At 27.7% G+C, this 11,796-nt stretch overlaps 2 protein-coding genes across 2 annotated transcripts; one reads left to right on the plus strand and one right to left on the minus strand.

Annotated features, from left to right (window-relative positions):
* Positions 1–3,836: 3,836 nt before the first annotated feature.
* LOC110666776 (beta-galactosidase 15) lies at positions 3,837–7,945 on the plus strand. The gene is made up of 17 exons (XM_021827372.2): positions 3,837–4,022; positions 4,095–4,190; positions 4,291–4,403; positions 4,566–4,632; positions 4,724–4,816; positions 4,902–5,045; positions 5,131–5,219; positions 5,291–5,396; positions 5,483–5,570; positions 5,638–5,756; positions 5,851–6,012; positions 6,093–6,307; positions 6,403–6,512; positions 6,584–6,693; positions 6,788–7,021; positions 7,104–7,592; positions 7,689–7,945. Exons 1-17 carry the CDS (start codon positions 3,855–3,857, stop codon positions 7,794–7,796), a joined length of 2,511 nt encoding a protein of 836 aa, XP_021683064.2. The 5' UTR covers positions 3,837–3,854; the 3' UTR covers positions 7,797–7,945.
* Positions 7,946–8,858: 913 nt separating this feature from the next.
* Positions 8,859–11,754, minus strand: LOC110666751 (pentatricopeptide repeat-containing protein At5g03800). The gene has a single exon (XM_058147450.1). It carries the CDS (start codon positions 11,673–11,675, stop codon positions 8,928–8,930), a length of 2,748 nt encoding a protein of 915 aa, XP_058003433.1. The 5' UTR covers positions 11,676–11,754; the 3' UTR covers positions 8,859–8,927.
* Positions 11,755–11,796: the final 42 nt, after the last annotated feature.

The raw sequence follows: 11,796 nt of genomic DNA on the forward strand, positions 1-11,796 counted from the left end.
GTCATGGGCGTCAGGGACTCATGACTCAGGCCTAACCGCCAGCTTTCAATACTGCAAGTGTGAAAAATTCTTGTACTGTCTAAATCTAGTTAAAAATATAATAAGAATTATCCATGACATCACATGCAAAAAAAATAATAACCATCTTCATCTTATCGACTTGTGTTTTGGCGGTTACCCATTAAACAAAACCTCTTGAGCTATAATTAATATTCATGTTATGGCCTACACCTCCACTCATGGGGTTGAACTTGAATTGAAGTGCACTTGCCGTGAATTTCTTGCTGGCCATTGATTATATTGAAATGGATCCACTCCCTATATAATTTTTGAGATGTATTTAGTGATATTAACTGTTTTAATATTTGTAAATTATTTTATATTAATTATTAATAATTAATTATTTATATAATTATTAAATATAAAAATAATGATATAATTTTATTAATTTAATCAAAATATTTCTTTAATTTTTAAAAAATTAAGAGAGATAAATTTTTATAAATTATATTCTTAATTTTTAAATATGAGTATAAATATTATGTCATCAAAAAATAATATTTTAATTAACATCCATATCAATTCAAAAACTTAATAAGCTATTAACCCATTAGATAATAAGATTCAAAAATTATATAAAATTTTAATATCTTAAATATTTTTTAACGTGAAGATTTTTAATTTTAACACCATTTATTATATATAATAATCAAAATATAAAAATTTTTTAGCTCCAGCACAAATTTAATATGTTGGATTTCTTCATATGATATGTGGGGAGAACAAGACAAATTACTATGATTAATTCCATATTGATTAAGTGCATAACATAGTATTAATTTCAATCCTAATCTCAATGTTAAACCACTAATTATATATATATATATATATATATATATATATATATATATATATATATATATATGACGATTTTTAAATTATTATTAGTATTATTAAAATTAATTAAATATTTTTAAAAAATAAAATTTTAAATTCCATAAAAAATTTTCTAATGAATAATTATTTAAATATATATCTTAAAATTTTTTTAAAAAAATAATTCACTCTTTTCTAAAAATTTAAATAAAAAATTATTATTTTCTTGATAATTTTTTAAAATAAGATAAAATTTTAGTAGTTGAAATTTAAAAATATTTAAATAAAAAGTTGATTTTGTTTCAAATATTAATATATAAATTAGTCATTTTACTCGCATAAATATGGCTCTTTTATTTTTTATTTTAAATTATAATTTAATATTTAATTTTATAAAATTTTATATTTTAAAACAATATTATAAATTTTTTTAATGATAAAATTATTAGTTAATTATATTAAATATAATTAAAATTTGAATAATTATATCCCTATTAAATTAAATTTAATTTTTTTTAAAATGATTATCAATTATTTTTCTCTAAATATTCTTTCATAAAAATGTACAATATAATATTATAATTAAAAAAAATAAAAATTGATAAAAAAAATAGAAGAAAAAACATAAAAATATTACAATGCAAGAAGTAAAATAAATAAAAATAAAAAGAAAAATGAGGATTTAAATTTTAAAATTAAAGAGACTAATTGAATTTTAAAGTAATAATATATATGTCGAGTGAATATTATTTAATAAATCATTAAGCAATGTGGATTAATATTATTTGATAAATCAGCTTTGCATAATTTTTTTAAGTGTGCTGATAAGTTTATACAATATTTTATATTTTTTTAAAAATAATATTTATTTGTTTTTATATAAATCATTAAAAAATTATACTGATTAATGGTATATCTCTTTACTCTAGCTATTTGATTTTTAAATTCTATATCTTTTACTGAAATACTTTTTTTTCAAGTACATACAAAAAAAACTTTAAAAAACAGTTTATTATTATAAATATAAACATAATGAATTTAAAAAATAAATCATAATAAATAATTAAAAAATAATTATACAAATTTTAAAAAATATAAAACAATTAAATATCGATATAAGCTAGTCAATTAAGTTGATTTTATTTCAAATATTAATATATAAACTAGTCATTTGACTTATTTATTATTTATTTTAATATATATTTTAGTATTTATTTTTATAAAATTTTATATTTCAAATCATATTATAAAATTTTGTCCTTAGTTAGTTATATTAAATACAATTAAAATTTTTATTAAAATTTTAAATAATTATATTCAATATTAAAATTAAATTAAATTTTTATTTCTAAAATGATTATCAATTATTTTCCTTTAAAATATTCCTTCATACAAATGTAGCAATATAATATTTTTATAGTATAATTTCATTTGAAAAAGACCATATATTATTAGAAATAATTTGTCCATAATAATTATAATAATAAATATGCTAAAAATAAAATCTTAGATATTATAATAATATTCAAGAAATAACAATAATAATAATAATAATAATAATAATAATAATAATAATAAATCAAATAATTTCTTAATTTATGATTTGCATTTTGTTCTTCTCTTTTTTTTTTTTTTTGAAGTCTTAAGCTTCTTCTTCTAATTTTGAATTTTTTATACTTCTCAGAAATTATAAATTTTCATTGTTTTTTTTTTATAAAATATTTTGTATTTTTCTATAATCACTGAAAAGTTGTATGGTTAATGTTATATCTCTTTATCATAACACTTTGATATTCAAACTCTATATCTTTTATAAAAATATTTATTTTTTGAAGTATAGTAGATAATTATGCACATAACAAAAAAAAATTGAAAATAATTTATTATTATAAACATAATGAATTTGAAAAATAAAACATAATAAATAATTTAACAATAATTATGTAAATTAAAAATTATTAAACAATTAAATTATTGCTATAAGCAAGTAAGAAAGTGAGATTTTTATAAATTATATACTCAAAATTCAAGAGAAATGAAAAATGAATTTATTTTCTAATATTAATAAATAAATTATTTAATAGTAAATAATATAAATATGATTTAATTTTGAATTTTTAATTTTGATAAATGATAAGTATTATATTTTAAATTAGTTCATGTATATCAATTAAAAGATAAAAAAGTAAAAAATAAAAATGTTACTAATTTGAAAAAAAGTAAAATAGATAAAAAGAAAAAAAAAGAAAAATGAAGATTTAAAATTCAAAATTAAAGAGAATAAATTACATTTTAAAGTAATCAATATTTGTGCCAAATAAATATTATTTGATAAATTATTAAGTCATGTAGATTATAAAATATGACATATAACAAGTTTTTAAGTGTCTTAATAAGTCAAATAGTTTAATTTTATAAGATCATTTTTATACCTTAACTTTAATATATATATATTTCATTAAAATATTTTTTTATAATTATATTTTAATATAAATTAAAATTTTAATGGTTGAAATTCAAAAGTTGAAATCCAGATAGAATAGATAAATAAATTATTTAAAAAGATTAATAGATTATTTTTTAATTTAAAATCAAATGATGAATAAATTATTTTTTACTATTTTTTAAATATATATATATAGCGGTTTTTAAATTATTATTATCAAATTTATTAAATTTTAAATACAAAAAATTTTTTAAAAATAAATATTTAAATTTTATAAGTAATTATCTAGTGAATAATTATTTAAGTGTATACTAATTTATTTTTTATTATTAAAATATAAAAAATAAAGATAAAACGTGGTGATTTTTTAAACTATTCAGTGAATACTTCTATACAAGAGAACCAATCCATTTCAGTTTATTTATAGCAATCCATTTCAGTTCATTTATAGCTATAAATACAACCCAATTTCTCATTTTTAATTCAGATTTTATTTTCGTTTCAATTTCCAGCTTCAGGAAAATTAACAATAATGGGGTTTTCTGCCATTTTTTCAGCTTTATGCTTAGCTAGTCTTGTATTAGCCAGCTCCCTTTCTTCTGCTTATGAGGTGACTTACGATGATAGAGCCATGAAGATCGATGGCCGGAGAAAATTATTGATTTCTGGTTCCATCCATTATCCTCGCAGCACTCCTGGGGTAAGCCAAATTTAATTAATTAATTAATATTTTTAATTGAAATTCACTAATTATTATTATTATTTTTTTCAGATGTGGCCATCTCTTATTCAAAAATCCAAAGAAGGAGGTCTTAATACCATTGAAACTTATGTTTTTTGGAATGCTCATGAACCTCAACCTCGTCAGGTTTTTCATATTATCCCTTTTTATTATTATTTTTTTAAATATATATTTGTTTATTTATATTGTATAATAAATAATACTAATTTTATTTTTAAATTTTCAGTATGATTTTGCTGAAAATCTTGACCTGGTTAGATTTATCAAGACCATTCATGATGAAGGACTTTATGCTATTCTTAGGATTGGACCATACGTCTGTGCAGAATGGAATTATGGGTAATAATTATATTTAATATATTAAATCATTTAAAAAAATTTTTTTTGTCTTTAAAATATAAACACTGAATTCCACTGTATATTTTATGTTTTGAGTTCGAATTTAAATAAGAAGAATTTTATTTTAAATATTTTATTAATTAATTTTTATTATTTTTTTAGAGGGTTTCCAATTTGGCTCCAAAGTTTGCCAGGCATTAAGTTGAGAACTAATAATGAAGTGTTCAAGGTAAATTTATATGCATTTTTTATATTATTATTGTTATTATTTAATAATAATATTTATCTTTCTTTAAATTATTTTATTTTTGCAATTGTAGAATGAGATGCAAATCTTTACAACATATATAGTGGACATGATGAAACGTGAGGGTCTTTTTGCATCACAAGGAGGACCTATAATCCTTGCTCAGGTTTAATTAATTTTCACTTAATTAATTTTATTTTTATTTATTAATGGTATTAATATTTTAATTTTCTTTTAATTTTAATTAAAAGATTGAAAATGAATATGGAAATGTCGAATGGGCTTATGGAGATGATGGAAAGGAGTATGTGAAATGGTGTGCTAAAATTGCTGAAGACTACAAAATTGGTATCCCATGGCTCATGTGCCAACAAGATGATGCCCCATCACCAATGGTATATTAATCCTTTTTAATCTTTATTAAACTATAATTAACATTTGATTATCCAATTAATTAATGTTATTAATTTGATTCTACAGCTTAGTGCTTGCAATGGTTGGTATTGTGACCAATGGTACCCTAAGAACACCAATATTCCCAAGATTTGGACTGAGAATTGGAGTGGCTGGTTGGTCCAATTACAATTTATTTTGATTAATTCATGTTTTTGTTTTCTGATTTTAATGAAAATTAAATTAGGTTTATGGATTGGGGAAATAGAGTTCCACAGAGAACTGCTGAGGATCTTGCATTTGCTGTTGCTCGTTTCTTCCAACGAGGTGGTACTGTGCAGAATTACTACATGGTTAGTGTTTAATTATTATTATTATTTAAAATATAATTATATAATAATTTTAACAAATAATTAAATTTCCAAAATATTTTCTTTAGTACCATGGTGGTACCAACTTTGGCAGATCAGCTGGAGGTCCATATATCACTACATCTTATGATTATGATGCACCACTGGATGAATATGGTGAGAAAATTCAAGTTTTGTTTATCTAAATTAAATGAAGTTTATTTTTCTAATAAATTTTTCTTAGGTAATCTACGCCAGCCCAAATGGGGCCATCTTAGGGACCTTCATCTGACATTAATGTCAATGGAAGAAGCTCTCACCTATGGTGAGAGAACATCTGTGGATTACCAGAATAATAAATATGTAAGCAAATTTTAATTTTCTTTTTTTTCTTTTTTTGACAATAGAAAAACCCATTTTCTTTTATTAACAAAGTCTATTTTTAAAAAAATTTTAGGTCACCATTTATGCTTATCAAGGAAAGAGAAGTTGCTTCTTCTCTAACACAGATGAGAAGAATGATCAGATATTAACATTTGAAGGGAAAAACTACTCGATTCCTGCATGGTCTGTTAGTATCCTTCCTGACTGCTACACAGAAGTTTACAACACTGCCAAGGTGATTACATATAATAATAATAGTAATTAATTAGTAAATCAGAAATCTAATACATGGGTTTTAATTATAATTATTGGTAGGTTAATGCTCAAACTAGTATCATGGAGAAGAGGCCAAATGGAGCAGATGATTCTGAGGAGCCTTATGCTTTGTCATGGCAATGGAAAGAGGAGAAAATCCCTCACCTTGATAATGAAGGCCAACTTCAGAGTAGTTCTTCATTGGTTTCCAACGTTCTCATGGATCAAAAAAGGGCTGCTAATGGTTCCAATGATTACTTGTGGCTTTTGACCAAGTAAGTATATTTAAATTAATACCCATTTATCTTATCATTAATTCTTGATGACTACTTCATATTCATAATATATTTTATTATTTTTTTTGTTCTAGCTATGTGCATAATGCTAGTGATTCTCAATGGGGAAATGACAAGGATATAATTCTCCATGTTCACACTAATGGGCATGTTGTTCATGCTTTTGTTAATGGAAAATACTATGGTAAGTGCTAGTAAGTTAAATGAAATTACTGTATTTAATTACTAACATGATAATTTTATCATCTTTATCAGGTTCACAATGGGCACAAACTGGTCATTATGAATTTGTTTTTGAGAAAAGCATTGATTTGAAAGATGGGAATAATTCAATCTCCTTAGCCAGTGTAACTGTTGGATTACCTGTAGGTTCTATACCATATCCAGACACTTTCTTTTCTCATTTTTTTAAAAATATTTTTATTAATTACATTTTTTTTGGGGGGTGTTTTTGCATAGAACTATGGTGAGAATTTTGACACAGCAAGAGTTGGAATTCATGGTCCTGTAAAATTGATTGCAAGAAGTAAAACTGGGGAACCAGATGTGGTTAACGATATTTCATCAACCAGATGGGTTTACAAGACTGGATTAATTGGTGAAGATCAAGGAATTTACCAAGTTGATCCTCGTCATATTTTTCAATGGGAAACTTATCAGCTTCCAAATAATCGGCCTTTCGTTTGGTACAAGGTAACCCTTATATATTATTGATCACTAGTTCTGAAAATGGAATGCATTGCTCTAAATGGAGTTTCTTCTTGTGTTTATGCAGACAACCTTTAAGGGTCCAATGGGATCAGATCCTGTAGTGGTGGACTTGCTTGGGTTGGGGAAGGGAGCTGCTTGGATTAATGGGCGTAGCATTGGGAGGTATTGGCCTAAGTATGTATCCCCAGAAGAAGGATGTGATGTAACTTGTGACTATAGAGCATCATATAGGCCAGAGAAATGCAACACTGGGTGTGGGAAACCTTCACAAAGATACTACCATGTCCCTAGAGACTGGCTAAATGCAGATAATAATCAGCTGATTTTGTTTGAAGAATTAGGAGGCACCCCATCTCTTGTTAGCTTCCAAACTGTCACTGTTGGTAAAGTTTGTGCAAATGCTTATGAAGGTCATAGTTTGGAGTTAGCTTGCCAACCAGGAAGCAAATTTTCTAACATCAAATTTGCTAGCTTTGGTTTACCTGAGGGTAGCTGTGGGTATTTCAGCAATAGCACATGCCACTCTGAGAAAGCTTTATCAGTTGTTGAACAGGTTGATTTTCTTTAAGTACATACCCATTTTTGTCTGTGTTTTAATTTTTCCAAATTGAATTGATAATTTGGGTTTTTTAATTTCTTGCTTTGGCAGGCTTGTCTTGGAAATGAAAAGTGTGTTCTTCATGTCACTGAAGATGCTTTTGGACCTTTACGTTGCAAAGCTGATAGTTACAGGCTTGCTGTTGAAGCTGTTTGTTAGGTTTTCTATTATCATGAACTCTTTAATTTGTTAGCTTAGATTTAATATTTCATTTAATTCATAAATTCTTTTTAATTTATTAGTCTCTTTTGGGGTAGGAATATATTTGTACTTAGACTTGAGTTAATATTAAAGTCTTAATGGTTTTTTTTTGCCATCTCATAACAATATTCCAACTTGGCAACTTCTACTCCAAATCATCTCTATTGGTAATAATGATTATTTAGTGTATAAATTGTCCTGTTAATTATGGATATAATACAATGATTTAATAATTTTCTTCATGATATTAGGTGTTTTGAGATCAATCATCAAAAATCACATTTAATCACAAAGAGGGATCCAAAGATTTTTTCCCCCTGGATACTGTTTAAGGGGCATTTGGTTTACTTTTTGATAACTTTAAAAAAATTAAACTGATAATTTACATCAGCTTTATTGTTAAAACTAATTCTAATCAGTTAATAGCTTATTTAATTTGATTTTTATTTAGATTTTATTATCCTTTTTCTTGTAACTTTTATTTATTTTTATCTTTTTATTTAACAACCTTAACATTTTAATTAATGTATTACAATTTTAATAAAATATTTTTTTATAAATAACTTTTATAAATAACATAAAACAAAGAATATTTATTTATTATAAAATTTTTTTTCTAAAAACTTAAAATTATAAGATATTTTTCTTTATAAATAAAAATAATTACTTTATTCTTTTATAATTACATCTTTAAAATTATTTAATTATTTTTTTTAATAAATTTAATTATTTTCTTATTTTAATAATAAAATAAATAAAATAATATAATAAATTTATAATTTTATATTTATTTTAATAATAAAATAAATTATATGATATATATCCTTATTAGTTATTTTATATATCAACAGCAATATTTAAGGATAGTTTTATAAAATACTTAACATAAATTTGCAACCATCCCTTATCAACTATCAGCTAACAGTATCAGCTATTAGTTGTATTCAACGGCTAAACTAAACATCACATTTGAGGCATTACATGTCTACATACAGGTATAACTATGCTACTATCAATCAAACATAAAAGGATAAGAAAGAAGAAAAAGATTATACAATGTTCACTTTTTAGGAGCAACAGAGATAACCATCACCAGTAATCTTTGCATGAACATTGACCATTTGAAAAACAATGAAACCCAGAAGAATCCCGTAAGAATATCTCTCTTCTGGTAACAACAGACACATACTTCAAGAATGAATGGCAATCCCCACATAGAAGGACGTTCTTCACTATACGAATGGGTTCTCCTGGTCTGGTCGTCAGAAGTCCATATGTTGCTGCTAGTTTTGCACTATGATAAAATAAGAATTCCTTCTTTTGATGCTCCTCTACTTCATGAAGTACAAAGCTTGTATCATGTTCATACCCAGCCTTCAAGCATTCCAAGATTAGTATGTCTAATCCACTATAGATGTCTTTTGTCTGAGGATGTGATTTATCTCTTACATAAAATGAATGAACCTTCTCCTGATGAATAATCCAACTTCGACATGGGTGCTTCTGAAACCCTCTTTCTCTCATTTTGGCTCTAACCAATTCTGAGCAATGCCACCTCCCAGAAGCAGAATACAGATTCGATACAAGCACATATGTGGATGGATCCTGTGGCTCCATAACCAGTATACGCTTCGCAACCCGTTTTCCGATGCTTGTATTCAAGTGAAGTCTACAACTATCAAGCAAAGCTCGCCAAACAGAAGCCTCAGGCTCAAAGGGCATCTTAATGATCAATTTCTCTGCTTCTTCAAGGAGACCCCAGTGTCCCAGCACACTTACCAAGGAGGCATAATGCTCTGAAGTGGGCTCAATGTCATATATATTTTTCATAGAGAGAAAAAGCCTACGACAGTCATCAACTAAATTTGCGCTGGTATGCTTGTAAGCAGAAATAATAAACACAAGTGTGACAGTGTCGGGTTTTATGCCTGCCTTCTCCATTCTCGACCAGACAACCAAGGCCTGATCTCCCTGCCTGTGAAGGAGATAGCCTGCAATCAAACAATTCCATGAAACTATATCATGTGCTGACATAGTGTTGAAAGATTTAATTGCATCATTCATGCTAAAGCACTTGGAATACATGCTAATTATGGAATTTCCTACTCCTGTGTCATCTACAAACCCAGATTTAAGAGCATGACAGTGGATTTGCTTCCCCATCTCATGAAACCCTAGAGTCCCACAGACACTAAATACTGAAGTCAATGCAACTTCATCTATAACTACTGCCCCTTCTGATTGGCTTTGGTGGAAGAGAACAATCGCTTCATCTGGCATCCCATTTCGAGCATAGCCACATAACATTGATGTTCGTATTATTGAACTATCCTGATCATATGGCCAGCTGTGAAACATCTTTTCAGCATCATTCATCCTTCCACATCTCGTGCACATATCAAGCAAAGCAGCTTCAATGAAAGCATTTGATCCAAAACCAAACTTTATGATAAACCCATGAATTTGTCTGCTAATTTCAAATTCCATGAGCATTCCACAAGCATTTATAACACTAGTCAAAGTGAAATCAGTTAATTCTACTCCTTCCCGGACCATCTTAATAAAAAACTCCAGTGCCTTCAACTCTTCACCGTTTTTACAGAATCCAGTCAAAAGAGCATTATAAGAAACAGAATTCCTCTCTGGCATCTTCTCAAATACCTCTACAGCCATATCCACATATCCAAATTCCATATACGCAATAATCATTTCCGTCCAAGTAATTATATCCCTTACTGGCATCATCTCAAAATCGGCCACAACATCTTTTAGACTCCCACACCTAGTGTAGAACAAAATAATTGCATTATTAATACTCAAGTTGCACTCTAACCCAATTCTAATGGCATGTCCATGAACCTCTCTACCTCCCATCACAGCATGGCACCCAGCACATGCAGTCAACACCGTTGATAGAGTAAATTGATCAGATTTAAAATCAGTAGTTCGGTGCAAATCTCGAAACAGTTCTAATGCTTTCTCATATGACAATTCGTTCACCATGCACGATATCACAGTATTCCACGTTGCAATATCTCTTTGAGGCATTTCATCAAACAATCGACTCACGTAATCCAGACTCCCAGATTTACCATACAAACACATCAAAACATTTGCAACAATGACACAATCTAAGTACCCCAGCCTGATTATCAACGCATGAAGTTGCGAACCCAACTCTAATTCCAAAGTCCTAATACAGGCAGTTAAAATAGCAACAAAACTATAATCATTAGGCTCAATACCTGAACTCCTCATTCTAAAGAAAAGCTCAATTGCTTCTCTCCCTCGATTCACCTTGGCGAAACTCGAAATCAAAGCAGTGTAAGACACCACATCGGGGCTAGAGAGGCCCCGGAAAACCCCGTAAGCATCGAGAAGACGACCCAACTTTAGGTAAGCCACAAGGACTGCATTACCCAGATGGGTATCCTCTTCAAGCTTGAGAACCCAAGCATGAACAGCTCGGGCAAGGTGGACATCAGCGTATTTGACAGACAAGCGAAGCAAATTGAGTAAATGGTCAATTTCAATGAAAGAGTCAGAATTGGTATTTGGAAACGAAGCGGAGTCATCGAGAGTGTCTAAAGGGAAAAGGGGTTGAGTGTTTTGCGGCTTAGACACAGTAGGGTCTGGCGAAAGGAGGGATTGTTCGGTGGAGGTGGAGAAGCGAGAGCGGTGTTTCTGACGGAGTTTTGGATTAAAGAAAGAAGGTGGAGCGAGTGACAGATGATGGAAAATAGTTGATTTTGAAGGCAAGCGAAATGGATTTGGAGAGGAAAATAAAGGAGATATGGCGGAGATGGTGGGTGCACTGGGTGGGTTAATGGCAGCCATGTGCTAGAGGCGCCAAACATAATCTTCTTCTTCTCCTGTGAACTGAGTAGCGAATGGCAGTCGAATCCGCCGCTTAACGGTTTCTAAATCACGCGCCATTAAATTGGTAAATTACTATTTG

This window comes from Hevea brasiliensis, chromosome 5, assembly GCF_030052815.1.
Source record: "Hevea brasiliensis isolate MT/VB/25A 57/8 chromosome 5, ASM3005281v1, whole genome shotgun sequence".
Taxonomy (NCBI): domain Eukaryota; kingdom Viridiplantae; phylum Streptophyta; class Magnoliopsida; order Malpighiales; family Euphorbiaceae; genus Hevea; species Hevea brasiliensis.

Excerpts from the sequence above, each read along its gene's own strand:
- LOC110666776 (XM_021827372.2), top strand. The coding sequence starts at position 3,855 with ATGGGGTTTTCTGCCATTTTTTCAGCTTTATGCTTAGCTAGTCTTGTA. Across the intron at positions 4,633-4,723 it reads CTAATAATGAAGTGTTCAAG|AATGAGATGCAAATCTTTAC; the intron begins GTAAATTTATAT and ends TTGCAATTGTAG. Across the intron at positions 7,593-7,688 it reads CTTTATCAGTTGTTGAACAG|GCTTGTCTTGGAAATGAAAA; the intron begins GTTGATTTTCTT and ends TTGCTTTGGCAG.
- LOC110666751 (XM_058147450.1), bottom strand. The coding sequence starts at position 11,675 with ATGGCTGCCATTAACCCACCCAGTGCACCCACCATCTCCGCCATATCT.